The sequence below is a fragment of the Corapipo altera genome, unplaced genomic scaffold, assembly GCF_003945725.1.
Source record: "Corapipo altera isolate COAL_440 unplaced genomic scaffold, ASM394572v1 271, whole genome shotgun sequence".
In the NCBI taxonomy this organism is placed as follows: domain Eukaryota; kingdom Metazoa; phylum Chordata; class Aves; order Passeriformes; family Pipridae; genus Corapipo; species Corapipo altera.
Window position 1 is genome coordinate 2,173,023 of NW_020884935.1, and position 17,790 is coordinate 2,190,812.

Consider the following 17,790-nt stretch of genomic DNA (forward strand, 5'->3'; position numbering starts at 1 on the left):
GGCATTATATCTTGCTCCCATTTGCACTTTTTCAACCCAAAGCGAAATAATTTTTTATGAGAAACCTGCCCTTGATTCCTGGCTCGGATGAGGCGTGTGTATGTTCTATATTTTATTTATTTGTATTCAGTCAGGTCCATAATTCCTGTTGTTTTAGTGCCTGTCCATACCATGGGCACTGTGTGTTTGTGGATACTTTCCTGCCTCCAAGAAAGTTTCCATCCCCAGCAAACCCCATTAATGGAAGAGGTAATAGCTGGTGTGTGAATTAAATGAACTGCTCTGTCCTTGCCAAAGATTTCCATCAATAATTCACTTATTTCCATCAAAAATGGGGGATTTTCTGTTGAGATGCTCGTGTCAGTTAAACCAACCTGAACCTGCTGTGGTCCAAGAGATCCTTGCCTGGAGGGGCTGGGTGACCCATGGAAAAGATGTTTTCCTAAGAATTTGGAGGAAGGTTTTCTCCTGCCATCTTTGCAGCTCTGAACAGAAGTTATAATTCTTTGAAATATGAGAGAAATGGAGGGTTTTTTTGAGGAATCTTCCCCTTTCAGAGACTGTCAATGGATTTTGGTTCCCTTAAATTAAGCAACAGTTTTTCTGCCAAGAACCCAGGGGTGTGTTTGTGAGAAATACCTGTGGATTGCAGTGGGTGTGATGATTGAAGAGGAGAAAATCAGGGCTGAGGGACCCTTAGAAGTCGAAGCAGGGATAGTTTTGTGTCTGGAAATGTGGAATTTGGTTACACCCAGACATCTCCTGCCTGCCTTCCCTTCCTGGGCTCCTTCGGCATCCATGCCAGGCAGTGCCAGGGGTGGGTTTAACATGGATTGCTGAGTGGGGGCACCAGTTTCACAGGGGGAAGAATGAAATCTGGGAAGCTGATAATGTCCCAAATGGATGTACTTAGAGCCATAATACGTTTGATTTCTTTCTTTACCAGAATTCTCTCCGTGTCACATCCAAGAACTGAGGCCACAGTGGCAGCCTGGGCTGGAAGATGGACAGTCATTGCTCTGTCATAGGATTACAAGCTGTTATATAAAAAGAGATTACAGGCAGGATCTGCCAGGAAATGACAGAGCTGGTGGAGAAGGGGACAAACAGGAGGAGAGACACGTTTAGCAGAGATGATTTATTCTGCAGTTCCATTCTGTGGGTAGGAAACTGTTCCCACTGCTCAGCACTTACTCCTGCTGTGCTTGCTGGTGGTGTCACATCAGGAGTAAAGCAGGTGTAGTTCCCTGAGCAGAGGCTGGAACAAAGCCAGGGAAATGCAGCAATAACATAGCATTTGTCCCCTCATGTTCCTCAGAAGGAACAGATCCAAATACTCAGTGTCAGGGAATGAGTTCAGGTCTTTAATGCTGAGGAGGTGAAATATGGAAAGGGTCTTGTCACCAGTGTCCTATAAATTTGCAAGTGTTCTCTCTTTAAACCCAAATATGACAACAATTAGTTACAATTAATTCTACTTTACTGTAGCACTTAAACTGTGTGTTTGGTGATGGGACAGGTTAATTTTGTAACAATTTAACCATTCCAAATCCCAAGATCTTGGCTGGAGTGCACTGGAAAGGCAAGTGGGCTGGAGTTAAGGGATGCTGTGGCTTTCTGAGGAATGAACTGGGGCAAGTGCAGATTTCAGGTGGAGGAGTTCAATTAAATGTGGAAGAAGCTCATTTGCCTGCCAGATTTGAGTATGTCCTGGTTTGGAGTGAAATGTGCACAGTTCAGAACTTCAGGAAGCAGAGGAGGCTGTTGGTAAATCCTACATCAATATTTCCTCACTGTGTAAATTTTAAAATGTTGAAGTGTTCTGGAAATTTAAGATAAAAAGAGTTGTTTCAAAATAATTTAGAATTTGTTTCCAGCTTTCCTTCTGGGTCTCTTACTTGGTAATCAGAGAAACAGGTGATTTCCCTTTTTCTGTGGTTGACATTCACCTGCTTTGAGGAATACCAGGAGATGCTCTTTAGTGTCCATTCTTACAGATTTAGAGAGTTTTGCTTTGATAACAAAAATCTGCATCATTTCTAATTAGCAAAATGAGTGGCCACCGTGTTTGCCAAGTGCTGCGTGGCTGAGTTTGGTGCATGGCAGGACAACTTGCATTTACAAATACAAAAACTGAATAGTGGAGCTTCACTAAAATAAGGGGCTTTATTGGAACAGTTGAGGTGATTGATGTGGATTTTTGTGTTTGTTTTCAGATGCTGGACAAGCTGAAGGATCGCTGGATTCACACTGGCTTGTGGAAGAACCTGGAGCTGGTGAAGACAGTGGTTGCAGAGCCTCAGGGAGGGGCAAAGAGTGACTTTGATGAGCTGCTGAACATATACTATGATGCAATAAAGTGTAAAGGGGAAAAAGGTACATTCTTGAGACATACAAATAACTGATAGAGACTCTGCAAGTTTAAAGAATAAAGGGATTCTGTAAGTGCTTAACAATTAGAAGCAGCTCTGGATAAGTACTTATATGAACTTCAGTTTAGTAAGTTATTAAAAGTAAGGAAGAGTGTTTATATTCACTGCTATTTATATTGTGGCATGAGGATATTGGGGATATAGGGAAGTACAGGGTGATGTATAATCCCAGTGAGGTGTGTTAAGGTGTGCAGGTGTTGCCAGGGGGTGCAGAGTGACTTCTCAAAGTATCACTTACAGTGCATTGTATAACTGCAATTTAAATGAATCAGTCTTATATTAATTAACCTTATATTCCAGCCACTATAGGATTTTTTTTCTCAAAATACTTCAATGTTAGTATGGAGAATAAAGAATAACAGCATGGAAAAAAATGGAGTGCAAAATTCAAGGTTTAACATATAAAATTTTGTTGGAGATACACATTGTTCTTGCATAATTAATCACCACTCTATTATATAGTGTAAAATAACTTTATTATACAGTGTAAAATTATTTTGCTAGTTGACAGTCAAAATTATTGATCAAGGGGGAGTTAATCCCATCCCTCTAAGAAATATCTGCTTTTATATCCGCTCACCTTTCCCAGGCTGATACACAGGGTGTTACACTGTACTGGGTGTAGCTGTCTAAAAGATTTTGGTGAAACTTCCTTCTGATCCTCCTTTTCTCCCTGGGAATGGTTGCAGATGGAGCTCTGCTCATTGCTGTGTGCAGGGGCAAGGTCAGTGAGGGGCTGGACTTCTGTGACGAGAACGCCCGGGCCGTGGTGACCATCGGGATCCCCTTTCCCAACGTGAGAGACCTGCAGGTGGGACATCAATTCACACCTTGTGCTCCGTTTCTGTATCACATTTAAACCACCAAATACACATAAAATTTTTTTTTCTCTGTGTTTACCCTTGAACTTCTCTCAGTGCCATTTGAATTCTTTGAGTTACCTCAGTACAGGTAGGAGGTTGAACAGCACTCACTTCTGTCATCCCAAATAAACACCCAGCATGGAGATGTCAGTCTTTGTCTGACATGGCCAGTGAAGGCTGTTGCATTGTTAAAATGTTCCTTAACTTCCTGCCCTGCCAAGCAGCTGAACATGTTTCCATCTACACTTGGCTGTTTTCATGCTCTGAAACGTGTGTTGTTTGTACAGAAATGAAGGTACTGCCTGACTTCCTGTGGTGGGGTGTTTGGTTGGGAAGGGCTGGTATAAATGCTGGGAAAATACTGCTTTAATTAAGGCAGATTAGTTCAGAAAGGAGGTTGAAAGATAAAAGTAGTTATATTGTAATATAACAACATAATGCAGCAGTTTATGTCACACCTTAGGTCATTATTAATTGTAACATGTCACCTCTCTAATCCCTGTTGCCTTTAGTGGAACTTTAGTTAACTTTAGTGTAACTATGTGTCCCACTTACAGAGAGGGGAATTGCAAACCTTTTCCAAGCTTGTGCAGCTTTATTAGCTTGCAATTTTGAGGCATGAATTTATGACAGGACATAAACTCTTCCTGGACACTGAGGACGGTACGATTTGGAAAATTCAAGCTTCATGTAACTTTAGGCAAAAACTTGTAAGTGCTTTCTAAAAATAGTGTTTTGAAAGGCCTCCAGTGAAATAAATTTGTGACTGTTTGTATTTGTCAGTAGGTGGTGAAAGCAGCATCCTGTTGCACTGCTGTGTAATTGCCCAACATCAACACTTCCTTCCTTTGGGCTCCACAGTGTGATGGACAGATGATGTTCCATTAGAGTAGGCACTTCATGGGCAAAGCCAGGCATTCAGAAAGGGAAAGAAAGCCAAGGAATATGGAAAAAGTGTTTTTCTAGGCTTTGTACTTACTGAAAAAGAACATTTATTAGTGGCTAGTTTGCAACACCACTGCTTTTCAGTGGTCTGTACAAGCCACATGTCACCCAGCTGCTGACAGGGTGGTCACAGCCACTGTCACTGCTCCAGCTCCTGTTCCTTCCAGAGCTTTGGGGGACTATTTTGTGAGGCCAAGAAACAAAGTGAAGTATCACAGAATAAATAAATACCAGGAGCAGCTGGATTCTGGTTATGAGCGGTGCCAAATCAAACAAGAAAATCATAGGTTTGCACTTGAAAGCCCAAACAGCCTCAGCTTTGGTTTGAGAGATGTGTTCTGAGCTTAAGGGAACAACCAAAGGGTTCTTTGTTGTCTGCAGTGGTGCCTAATTCCAGCCTTGCTGGGAAAAACCCACATCCTATAAGGAGCAGTCAGGCTGTGTTAGTGGTGGCTGCCCAGTGCAACACCCTTCCAGGGTTTGCATAATTCCTTGGAGCACTTATTCAGCCACAACAGTTTTTGTCTTGCTAAAATATAATACACTGAGCTGTGGTATAAAAACACTGACATTCAAAGAATACTCAACACTCTTTCTAGAATTAGAAATTCCTGTGTTTTAGGAGTATATGCTGGCATATTTTTTAAATCCTTGGTCTGTACTATGGCTGAAACTTTACAATTAATTCCAAGCAATTTCCTGAAAGTCAGTGTTTTTGGTTTCTAAATGATACAAAATTGGTTTGAAAAGAATATGCCAAGAGTGAATTGTCTTCACAGTGGATAATGTTCCTTAAGATCAAAATGCTGTATTTGATTTTACCTTGAGTTCGAACAAATATTTCATAGAACAGAATCACAGGCAGTACAGCCCATTTCTGGTAACTGCATTTTAAAAATCAGTGTTGTGTTGAATTGTTGGTTTTAATTAGACTGAAGAAAACCTCTGAATTTTTCAGTAGGGGTAGAAAGAGTCACTGCCAAATTGCAAGCACTGAAGGTTTGAGTGTGTGCATTTAGAGCTGGGAGTGCACAAAGCCCTGCAGTGATCAATTCTGGATGAGAGAAGGGCAGACACTGGGCTCTCAGCATCACATTTGCTGCTCCTTTAGCAGAATGCTCAGGGAAATAGTTTTTATTGGAAATGTGTCTTTAAATTGAACAGTGTTTTGTTTTACCTGAGGCTTTGGGTTTATCAGATACCCCCAAAAATTCTGGATTAGTGCACATTTCCCTTCTGAGTTGCATGAAGGATGGAGTGAGGGAATAAGATTCACATATCCACTGAATAAGATGAATTAGTAGTCTTGTGGAAACAGGAGCATAGATACAAAAGGAATTTGGAAGATTAAACATCTTTTCAGCTCAGAAAGGAGTTGAATTTCCCAAATGAAACAGTGGAAGTTTATAGAATTGCCTCAGCATTTGCTGTTATGAGGTAGTTGGTTGGTGTTTCTTTGGATTTTGTCTGCTCACCAGAAAACTGGCTGAACTCTGGGATGGTTTGGGAGGATCTTGGGTTTTCAGCAGGCATCAGGTTCAAACCCCAGTGCCCCAAACCAGGTTGGACTGTCCCAGACCCAGAACTGTGAACACAGGTCCAGGTGTTGCTCCCCCACAGCAAGAGGTGCTCAGGAGAGGGGCCAAAGAGGAACCTGATAAGGTGATTTATAATGACATCCCTTTAAAAATAGGAAATGCAAGTGATTAACAATTCCTTTGGAATATGCAGGAATTAGATACTTCTGGGATTGGTTTAAGTCACTAAAATTGCTCAGCTTCTACATGAAAAAACACTCGAATGTCTGCTTTTTGGGTTAGCAAAAGTCCTCTTAAGCCTCAATTCCATAACCCTTTACTCTGCACAGAGCTCTGACTTGTGTGAGTAATCCCTTTAATACTTGTAGGACTGTGCACAACCAGAAGGGGTTGGAGAATGGGACCTTGGGAGACCAATATTTTATGTTGGCAGTTTGATGTTGGCTCATCTCCACTAATGTGACTTGTCTGTGATCAACCTGCTTTCTAAATATGTTTTATGGTTTGTAACTTGACTGAATACCAGTGAACTGTAATATTAGAGACCATAAATAACGTGGCAGAAAGAGATGTGTAATCCCACAGACATGTTATCTGATGCTGACATACTGTTAATTAACTTGGGTTATGGATTTTAAAGTGTTGCATTTTGGATCCAGACATCAGTCTTGGGCAAGAAACTCATTGTCAAGTGTGATGTATAATATCCAAATTTAGTTTCTTTCCATATGTTTGTGCTAAATATGTGCCACAAGCCCTGGGATTAAATGGCAAACATTTGGATTCTTTAAGGATCTCTAGGCTTTTATAACTCACAGTATTTTCTGTAGAGGCTTTAAAGAGAATAATTTCATTTCACTTCAACATTTCAGGCATTAGATTTTCACAAAAAGAAGAATCTAAAGCACTTTGTCAGTGTTGGGGAGAAAGAAATGATTAAGGCTCAGAACCGTACTTGACAATAAACAAAACTGATGTAAGAAAGAGGCCAAAACCCCTAATTCTGTGTTATTAAAACAGTTTCATATTGCTGGAGAATCAGGTTGCTAAAACAAAATAATATAAAAGAAATGTTCAAGTATTGCTTAAAGCTCTGGTGCTCTCAATGGTTGGGTTTGGCTCGAGGAAAGCAGGAAAATTTATTTCTGAGCCAAAAAAGACTTCTTTGGCTGTGACCAGGATTTCCTCTGCCCACCTCTGGGACCTGAAACTGGAGGTAGGAAAATCTGATTTTGGAGCCAAGTGTGACTTGTTTAGTTCAAGTCATAATTTACTGTTCTTACCTTGGGGACCTGAAAGCAAAGAACTCGCTGGGAAATGTGGATAATGGGCAGCTCTGAAGTGCAGGCTCTGAGCTCCCTTTCCCAGGGAGCTTTTCTGCACTTCCACCTCTCCAGATGCTTTTGATCCTGGTACAGGAGAGTGTGTTAATCATGGAACAGGCAGGGGAACCTTCCCAAAATACTGAGGGAAGTGCAAAAGAGTCAAACTCTTTGACATCAGTAGATGTGCAAGGAAAAGAAACTGGATAAGTGCAGTGACAGTGCTCAGTTTGCATCATGAGGAGGATTTCCCATGGCTGCTCCAGGGGGAATATTTGCTTTATTGTTTCCAGCAACAGGAGGGAACACATCACTTCAATTACAGTTTTCAGGGTTACATGTAACCTGATGATACAAACATTTTGCAGCTCTGGCTGAAATTTCCTCCTCCTTTCTCCAGGGCTCAACAAGTTGAGGTATTTCTATCATTTCAGAATAATGGCATTTTGCCAAATATTGAACTTAATTTCTAGTCCTTGTGGCAGATTTAAACCTATGTGCTTTTTTTTTTTTCCCCATTGAAAGGAGAAAGAATCATGTGCTACATAAGTGGTTGCTGAAATGATGAATTTCTTGTTTACTATATTCTAGGAAAAAACAGATTTCTAAGAAAATTATTATCTTAGATGCTTAGCCAGAGTTGAGAAACAGCCCTTCCACTGTATTAATTTCATCTTAGCTTTGCATCACTTAAAAACATATTTTCACTTCTTAATTAAAAAATGTGGGCAAACTTGTAGAGAAAATGGCATTTAATGGGCAGGTCATTGTTGTGTTTATCTTTAGTTCAGTTTGAAAATACCCTGTGAAGTTAAGAATATTTTTAGAGATAGAAGACTTCTACTTTTTTCTTCATTCCAGTCCCATGTAAAAAATGATGAACAAATATGTTTCCCTCTTCTCCACAAATAAGAATGACTGTAAAAACTCAAAGCCATCCACACGCTTCTTACATCCAACAGAAATTGTGTTAATTAAGGAAAAAATTGATTTGTGGGAGCAGCTGGAAAATCCTGTGGAATCCAGCGGGACCATGTGAGCTCAGGTAACATGTGAGAGCAGGGGATGGCATTTTGGGATGGCAGTGCCTTGGCACAGCTCACACAAATCAGCCCTGAACATGCCCAGCAGTGAAGCCTTTGGAGGAACAACCCAACAAATCAGAACTTCCCCCGTCGCGGTTCATAATTTACCTTTCAGCTCCACCAGAACATTTCCAGGTGATTTTCCCGTGTTTCTCTTGTCCTCAGCAAGCAGGGGGTGACCTTTCAGTCTCTCCCTTGCTGTCAGAGCCTGTCCAGAGCTCTCCAGGTGAAGCTCCCGCCGTGGGGATCCGCGGGCACGGCCGACACTCCCGCGGCCCCTCCGGAGCAGCAGGGCCTGGGCTTGGACCTCGAGGGAACCTGCTGGATACTTTTCACTTCTGCTCCACTGCAGATGGATGGAATTCTCTCTTAGGAGCAGAGTTTTGATTGTGTTGGATTTGTTGGTGGTCCCTACAAGGCTGAGCTGAGTGTTGGGGCCCAGGCTGGATGTGTTGTGGGGTTTGTCATCCCACAGAGCCTGTGCCTGGGAGGTGCCAGTGCTGGAGCTGACAATCCTGGGAGTGCTCACTGCTCCAGCATCCCATGAGTTCCCAGCTCTCCAGCACTGGGGTTGGGAGTGAGAATCCTGGGGCAGCACTTGGTCATCCAATACCTCAGGGGTTCCAAACAAGAGGGATGGAGCTCTGCACAGAGCAGAGGTGCTGCTGTGCTGCCCCAGAACGTGTCTGTTGGGTTGTTTGGCTTTGCTTTTTTTGGGGTCACAGCTCATATTTAACCTTTTGGGTTATGGGCAAACAAGCCAGCAGCATTTTCCCATATATATAATTTCTGATTTGCCACTTTTTGTGACTTTTTTTTATTTATTTCAGTAACTTTTTCTAGTTTGATTATATCTTCATTCCCCTTGCACTGATGCCCAGTATCATCCCACAGCCCCTGTTTACATGCAACAGTCTGTAAGATATAACAAGTCTGAGATCCAGATCTGCAGAGATGTTGTTTCCTTATTTTATTCAGAGTTATCCAAGGAAGGCAAACTTTTAAGTGCACATGGAAATTTTCAGGCAGAAAGGGTCACCTGAGTTATTTCTGTGTGTCAGAACATCTTGTTGATAATTGAGCAGTACAAAGTATTGATCACGTCTCATTCACAGTTTGGGGGTTTTGTTGTTGTTTTTTAAGGAAATGATACATTTACATGTGAAAATAAGTGTGTTATATTTGTCTAGTGACCATATTTAGGTATATGAGGTGGTTAGAATGGCCTTAATAAATTATAGTAATATACAGAATCTAATTTGGTAGAATATAGCTAATAAACCTTTCTTATTTCATATTGTTTATGTATTAACAGTGCACTTGGAGCATTTAAAGATAAAATCCTGCCATAATATCTTTCTCCTCTGGGCTGGTAAATTGAGACATTGTGTTCAGAGACAGCTTTGAGTGGCTCTGCTGAAGGGTGAGGATGTTTGAAGCCTGTTCTGGGACTCACCCAGGCCTTTACATTTGCATTATTTGCCTTAAATCTCCCAGTTGTTCCTGCTTTTGAAGTCAGCTGGGGAAAAGTTAAATACTGCCCTGTTTAATGCTGCTTCTACTTGAGAATTTTCAGATGTGAAAGAAAAGAAGTGGGTTTTCATGTCTTTAACTTTCCTGCACTTACAGACTTTTATGGTTCCTTGGCACTGGTCAGGAGGAAAGTAGATGGCAAGTGTGTTCCTGGAGAATTCTAATTATTGCTGTTTCAGGTGGAAGGGAGACTCTAAGTGGACACATGAGATTTTTGGGACGGGAGATTTGCTTAAAAAACATTTTTATGTCTTTTTTTTTGGGGGGAGGGGGCTGGAAGTGGGGAGTGACCACCTGGTATTTTTTCTGCCTGCTTGTTTTTCAGACGTGGGGAATTAGTAGATGTTAAACATGAATGTGTCCTTTAAAAATTCTTTTGGATGATGTGAGCAGTGCTCTTTGTTTTCATTACGATTTTTCCTCCCATAAAACCAGAGAAACAAGTGAGTGGAATGCCAGGGAACACTTATATCCCTTTTCTGAGTTTTATTTCTGTGGAGGGGAGTGTTGGTGAGCAGGGCATGGTTTGTACACGTGTGCTGAGGTCCCACCTTTAGGTCCAGCTTTAATTACCTTTTCCAGGGCTTGTCTCCTCCTTTAAGCTGGGCTGGCACAACACTGCAAGTGCTGCTGGACAGAGAAGGGCAGGTTTAGCTGAGTCCAGTTTAACTCCTCCCATTAATGCCTTTATATCCATGAATTTCTGTCTTTAGACTCCTGGCTAATCTGGTTTGTAATCCACAGGTTACAGACTGCACTTCATTTTTAATCTACCAGAGCAAACAGGAGGCAGTTGAAGATGTTTTTGAGGCAATCCCCTGTCAAAGAACAGACCTGACTTGTCAAACAAAAATATTTTGAACTGCTACTACTGTTTGTTTATAAAAAGCAAAGTATAGTTGGGTTTGGTTAAGTAAAGTAATGCATTGAAAAAAAATCTCAAAACATTGCCAGATGAAATAAAACCACACACAGTTTATTTTGCTGATTTCAATTGCACTAAATAAAAAACAAATTATCCTATGGCTTAGCCCATTCAACCTTCATCCTATGATCCTGGCACTGATAAATCAGTTTACAAGATTCTGATGATTTTTTCTGTAGAAACAATTAATCCATAATAGATTGATATTTGTAGACCTTGCTGTTAAATACAGCCACGTGTTTGTTAATTCTGAATAAATCTGGGTCAGCCTGGTGTGTCATGAAAAAGGCAACAGAGGCTGCAGGTTCTGTGTCTGAATTTGCAGGTTATTTTGGGGCCCAAAGACAAGCTCTAGTTTTTGAGTTAGCCTGAGCTTTGTGCCAGGATATAGTCCATGATCAACACAGTATAAAGCCATTTATGTATTTATATATCACTTAAATCCATTTATGTATTTATATGTCACTTAAATCCTGAATAAGTCTGAGTTTATTCATGTGAAGGAATGTTACAGTAGTCAACTTTTTTCGGTGGTTTTTCAACCACTTAAAATCTGATGTAACAAATGTTGTTTGATGTTGTTGTCGTCATGGGACAAAAAATTACATTGCTAATTATGATTGAAAAGCACACTTGAAAAGTCTTTTGAATCATAACAGAAACTGCCTCAAAATACCTTTCCAGGCCTTAAAAAAACCCCAAACCAACCCCTTAGTCCGTGGCATTTATGGTTCTGCTGCTGTTTCTCAGCTGATGCTCCCCGGTGGAAGATGCAGAGGTAATTAAGCATTAAGAGAAGGAGCAGTTAGCAGGTATAATGTTGGGAGACTCGAGTTAATGTGGATGTGCCCATGACCTCCCAGACAGATCAAAGCCTAATCTGGGTGACAGCTACAGGATGGCAGAGCTTGCCAGGGGCCTCGTGCTGCAGCTCTTTGTCTGCCAATCCTGCCCCTCAGCCGCCAGTGTGTTTTTAAGGATGAACAGGTAAAAGTGAAAGGCTGTCTTTTGACATTTTAACTAATCCCTTCTAGCCTGTGGTTTCCTGCACATCCAGGGTATTTGCTGGCAGGAGAGCCTGGCTTTTTCCCATATGTCCCATGTCATGTTGGATCTGATGGCTGGGCAGGCAGCAGTTATACAATGCAGTGGGCTCCGATTGCATTAGGGTGACGTGCGCTGGCCTTTTACCTTCTGCAGCCTTCCCATGCAAACCCAACTCCCAGCCATGGAACTTGTCATCTCCCCCTGAGACAGGATCATGGCAGTGAGAAACCCCCCTGGTTGTTTGCTGTGTTAACCCTTCCTCCTGCAATTCAAACGGGAAGGAGAAGTTTCCGAGACACTCGTGTGGGGTTTTGTGCCACTTGAGAATGGTTGATGTGCAGAACAAGCAAGAAACACTTGCAGAATGCTGGTGTGTATTAGAAGGATGGAAAAGTCATGTGTTTTATTGAGATTACCTGACTGATGTGTATTAGAAGGATGGAAAAGTCATATATTTTATTGAGATGACCAGACTGCTTTGCATTCTCCTCTTACTTCATGCACATAATTAAAAATACCATAATTTTTTCAGCTTAAGACACAGGACTAAAATTTCTAATACTGTTTTGAACAGTCTTCTAACAAAGTAAGAGACTGGTAAAGCTACATGTGTTCCATTTGTTACATTTGTTCTTACTGGTGACAGTTTCCTCTTCTGAAGAATTTCTGTTCTAAAACTTCCCAGGAGTAGAAGACAAAAGATTATATTGCTAATTATGATTGAAAAGTACACTTGAAAATTCTTTTGAATCGTGACAGAAACTGCCTCAAAATACCTTTCTAGGCCTTAAAAAAAAACAACCAACCCCTTAGTCCGTGGCATTTATGGTTTTGCTGCTGTTTCTCAGCTGATGCTCCCTGGTGGGACTATATTGTCACTGCTTATGTTTTAAAGCCTTGAGTGAATTTTTCCAATGGTGAAAGGTTCCCTTTGATTTCTCTGTAGTATTTCCATTTGTAGAAGTGCACAGATAACCCCAAATTCCTTTTCAAGGACTGGTTTTGATGTTCCCAAACCGTTCAGAAGAAATCGTCTTCTGTTTGGAAAATTCCAAAGGAAACCTCACATGCCAGTCAATAAATCCTGAGTGACTGGGACAAATATTCAATCTGTGAAATCAAACTGAATTTGCTTTCTGGCTGCAAAGATTGAATTTGTAAATTTGACAGGCAATTTAAAGGGCATAAGTACCTAAAATAAAATTTCTTATCCAAATGCAAGTTGAAAGTTACCTGTCAGAAGAGGTTAGAAGTCTGCTGGTTTCTCTCCTGAAGCGTGTCCTTTCACTTGTCAGTTTAGAAAGGTTAATACTGTACAAAAGAGCAACAGAAAGACCCTTTTAGGTGTAGTTTTATGGTTTTGGGTTTTTTTTTAAAAAAAAAATTCAGCCTCCCTCTCTGAATAATAATAATAATAATAATAATAAATCCTTTTGGTATTTGTTGGAACAGTGTATAATGTTCAAATTGTTCAAATTCAGAGCAGGCATCGTATGTGTTGCTATCCATGGGATTGGGAAGGGGATTTCTTTTGCAGTTGATTCCAGATCTGCTTTTGAAGCAGGAGGAATAGAGTGTTTTTGAAAAAGGGGAGTGTGTTCTCTCCTCACACTGCCCATGACCTGCCAGCCTTGGGTCACCCTGAGCCAGGGAAACGTTCCCAAAGCCAGAGGGTGATGCCAAGCTGGGAATAAGGGTTGGTGTTGGTGACTTCTGGTACTTGGGAGAGGCCACTCTGTCCCTAAAGCTCTTTCTTAGCTTCTGTGGGAGAAGAAAAGTTGGTTTTGCTTCATCCTCACTTGGGAAAAGCGTGGCCTGGTGCCAGCAACAGCTCGGGATTTGGGATCAAGGGAAGGGTCAGGATCTCTGTGGGGTCATTTCCCATCAAACTGGGCTCTGGACTCCATCTCCCTGTACCTGGGGAGGGTTTGCCTGTGGGAACAGCTTATCCTTCTGCTGCTGGAGCAGGGATTTAGGGAAATGTGTGGTGCTTGAGTCATCAGGTTGAAATTATTGTTACAGATCACTCCTAAGAATCATTTTAGAAGGGTACAAACCATAATTGGTTAGGAGGCAAAAACATTGAGTTGAAATACTGAAGCACACTTTATATATTCTCTTATTTAATCAGTTTATTTAATTTGCTCCTTTGACCCTTTTGGAATATTTTATTTTCATCATGATTAATAAACCAAATATTTTATGATTTCTCTTGTAGGTTGAATTAAAGAGGAAGTACAATGACCAGCACAAAAGTACAAGAGGCCTTTTATCAGGGAGTCAGTGGTATGAAATTCAAGCTTATAGAGCTCTCAATCAAGCCCTGGGAAGGTGAGAGAAATGGAACATAATTAAAAATATGTATTTGTAGAATTTTGTGAAATCTTTAAGGATTAATTCCTCCCTGTTAACACAAAGGGGATAAATGAGGCCAAAAACCTCATCTTGCAGAAATTCAACCTCCCTCAGCTCAGTGCTTGACAACTCTCTGGTTTTCAGCCTGTTGTGCATTTGAGTGTTGTTACAATTCAGGGGTTTTGTTTTACATTGAACCCTCTTCAGTTTGGTTGCAGGTTTTATTGCTTGTAGTGCAGAGAGACAGAAGGGAAAGCCTTAACAGAGACAAATAGTTCTGAGCTTATAAACCAAATGAAAATTCTCAGGGCTTTTCCAATGCACTAATTGTTCACACTCTCAGTGGGCTCAGAACAGTTGTTTGATATTCAGCCTACAAGTATTTTTGAAAGGGAGAAATAGCAGTGGGGATTTTCAGACCTTTGCAAAAGGTCAATTCAATTATTGTGCTCACTGATCTCTTTCCAGATTTAGAAGAAGTGGTACAGCTTCCATTCCTGATGCTGAAAAAAAATTCCCCCAAATTTTATTAACAGGGGAGAATTAATTCATCCTTCTCCAACGAAATTTATCATATAAATAAAGATTATCACTGTCATCCCTGTCTGTCACAGATGCCACACATCTGTCAGGGTTATATAGAGTAGAAACACAGATTTATAGATGAGAAACATCAACTGGAAGATTCTTCTCATTTGAGTCAGACCTAATGCAAATGTGATGACATAAATTAAGGCTCAGGAAGAAAACTGAGAGAAATAGGAATATTAGTAAAATATTGTAGATTCTTGTTGTTACAGGTCTGATTTCTTAGATTCCTCTTTGGAATGTAAGAGCATTGGTTAAAATTTGCCCAGAAAAATCTAAGAAGAAATTAAGCTGCAGTTGTGTCACTGTGAAATGAACTTTAAGTATAATCTAGATTTAGTGAAAATTGCTTATTGTATAATTTTGCATTTGACTGAAATTCCACTGGTTTTAAACTTAAGTGGAGAAAACAGACTTCCATTCTGACCTGAATGTCTAAATTGTGTATAAACCCATTAGACTGAGCTCTGGTGAAGGGTGACAGTGTGTGAGGAGTAGTTTGATAAAACCAGAAAATCACACAAAGTTAAGATTAAGTTCTCCAGTAGGCAGGAAAGCTTCTTCCTGCAGAGATGCCACCAGGATGGAAATGAGCAGAACCAGTGGAAGAAATGTTTCTTAAAGATTTTTTTTGGTAGCTTTTTCTGTCACAGAGAGATTCCAGGATAAATAATTCTTTCTTTGAGAGCCACCCTGTCACTCCAGTTTGAAGCCCTGATTCTGAGACTCTTGTGCTTTTATGTACATTTGTAAACATCATCCTCAAAAAAATGTACATGAACCTTCTTATACCCTGGGGACAATAACCCTGAACTGTTCCTGGCAGGTTCTTTGCCATATTTCATTTATGTTACTGCTGTTCTTTAATCCTTTTTTATTGGCAGACAGCACAGAAATCCAAATAACGTTAAAAATAATATCAACACATGAAAAGTGACTATTTCTATTTCTGTAAGTCTCTGACAGTGTTTGATCTGTAGCATAATTCACTTCCTTACTGAAGAGAGTTAAGAACAACCTGTGGTTTAGAGACCAAAAGTACAGAGTTATTTAAAAAACTACTTGCAGTTTTATCAGCCTGTTTTTTTTTTTTCTTTTACAGTTTTACTTTTTTTTTCCTCAGTATTTACACTGCCCAGTTAAGAATGTTTGTGATTTTAATTCCATCTACCCCCTTCTTATTGCCCCCTCTCAGGTGTATAAGGCACAGGAACGACTGGGGGGCTCTGATTTTGGTTGACGACCGGTTCAGGAATAACCCCAATAAATACATCACTGGTAAGCTGCAAAAACCCTCCTGGGGAAGTTCCCAGGGTTATCAAAGAGTGAAAACTCGAAATGACAGAAATATGTCATACAAATACAGGTGAGTAGGGAAAGTCATAACAAAATATATCCACTGAACACAAACTGAACCACCAAATGCTCGATATTCAAGTCTCTCCTGTTTGTACTTTTATCCTGGGTAGAAACAAAGGCAGATGAAATAAAACAGGTCACAAACACTCCCTCAACAAAGAAATAAAAATTAGAGAAGAATCTGCTCAGGACTGTGATTTTCATTCTGTTCCTGCCCGTTTGGCTGAGATGGGCAGTGAGGTGTCCAGCCCGTGCTGGGTGTTGTCAGCAGGTGGAGCTCAGCTGCTGCAGTTGAGTCCAACTGCTCTTGAAGGGTCTGTTTGTACTAAAAATACGTTTAAATTTTTTAAGTAAACAAAAGTAATTCATATAGTAACACAAATAATCAAAGCTTCATAAAATCCCTTTCTCTAAAATGTAAAACTTCACACAGGAATCGAATTCTCTGTTGTTATTTTTCCTTTTTCAACTGATAATCAAAGAATATTTAAATGATTTCAAAACCACTTTCTAAACTCAAGGAAGTCAGTTTTTACTTCACCCTTGTGTGTTTCTACATCATCTAAACAGCTTTTATGCTCTGGACATCTGGTATTTGAGCATTTTAAATATTATTCTGATAGGAGCATGTATATTGTAGTTCTAGAAATGTGTTGTGTTCTATTGTAGCTGTTGGGCAGTGATTCTGAATATCTGAGTTACTGGTACTTAATCTGAAACAAAGCTGTGAAAAGGTTCATTATATTCGAGTTTTTATCAGACCCTGTTAATATGGTAATAAATACCTGTACTTCTGTGTAAGTTGCTTTTAAATATTTCATGATACCAAGCAAAATGAACACTCAGGCATAAAAGAAAAATAATGATGTTTATGCAATGCAGTTTGAACCTGAAAAAAGACTGGTGAAAAAGGTAAAGGAAAAGAAGGGTATTGTTAGTGTTACTCATGAAAATAGTACCATGGATTAAATAAATTATTATGATTATTAAATGAATTCTTGTACTTTCATGAGCAGCTTCTTGTCATCTTTGTGAATCTGGCTATACATAGAAATATTTGCAATATTAGGATGCTCTTTACTGATGGGAAATCCTTGGTGTAGATGATGTCATTTTGCAGTGACACCTCTTTTTCCCTCAGGATTGTCCAAATGGATCCGGCAGCAGATCCAACACCACGGGAGCTTTGGCAGCGCCCTGGAATCCCTGCAGGCCTTCGCTGCCAGGAACAGAAGTGGTGACTGTTCCTCCCAGAACAACAGGGAGTTTCTCCACATCCCTCCGGATTCCAAGGACCTGGCACAGGGCTCTCAACCAGAGGCAGCTGCTCACCTGCCACCAGAGGTTCCTGCCAAAAACCAGGAGCAAAATTTGGGTTCCGAAGGGAATTTCTCCAGTCGGCCAAGTAACGTTGTGGCAGCAAGGAAACAGAGTAGGAAAAACCTTCCTCAGCAATTTTGAGTGTGAAGTTGCATCTCTTTTGGAAGAAACAAATGGTTTTTAAAATTACAGAATGGTGGAAAATGTTTTTTAAAATTACTGTGGTGGAAAATGATAGTTATTCACAACTGTCCCTGAGCTGTGCTCAAGACTAAAATTGTTATTCCATCTTAAAACAATTGATGATGTTTGATAAGTTTGTAGCACAATCAAAAATGTTTTCACTTGAATTTCTTTTTCCAGTGAAAACGATGAAAATCATTTAAAATTCGAAAGACCAAGATTAACATAATTGCAAGATGAGTGCCCTGGTTCAACCTACATCTATTGTTTAGACATTGCTGTGAGACACCTTTCA

General features: G+C 40.3%; 1 protein-coding gene across 3 annotated transcripts in view; it reads left to right on the top strand.

Annotated features, from left to right (window-relative positions):
* Window positions 1–17,790, top strand: part of BRIP1 (BRCA1 interacting protein C-terminal helicase 1) — a 96,789-nt gene that overhangs the window by 31,145 nt on the left and 47,854 nt on the right. For all 3 annotated transcript variants that reach the window (XM_027660382.1, XM_027660383.1, XM_027660384.1), the window contains exons 16-20: window positions 2,217–2,376; window positions 3,122–3,243; window positions 13,909–14,021; window positions 15,829–15,911; window positions 17,134–17,424. In XM_027660382.1, the coding sequence (XP_027516183.1) occupies window positions 2,217–2,376; window positions 3,122–3,243; window positions 13,909–14,021; window positions 15,829–15,911; window positions 17,134–17,424 (769 nt within the window). The remainder of the gene's footprint in view (window positions 1–2,216; window positions 2,377–3,121; window positions 3,244–13,908; window positions 14,022–15,828; window positions 15,912–17,133; window positions 17,425–17,790) is intronic.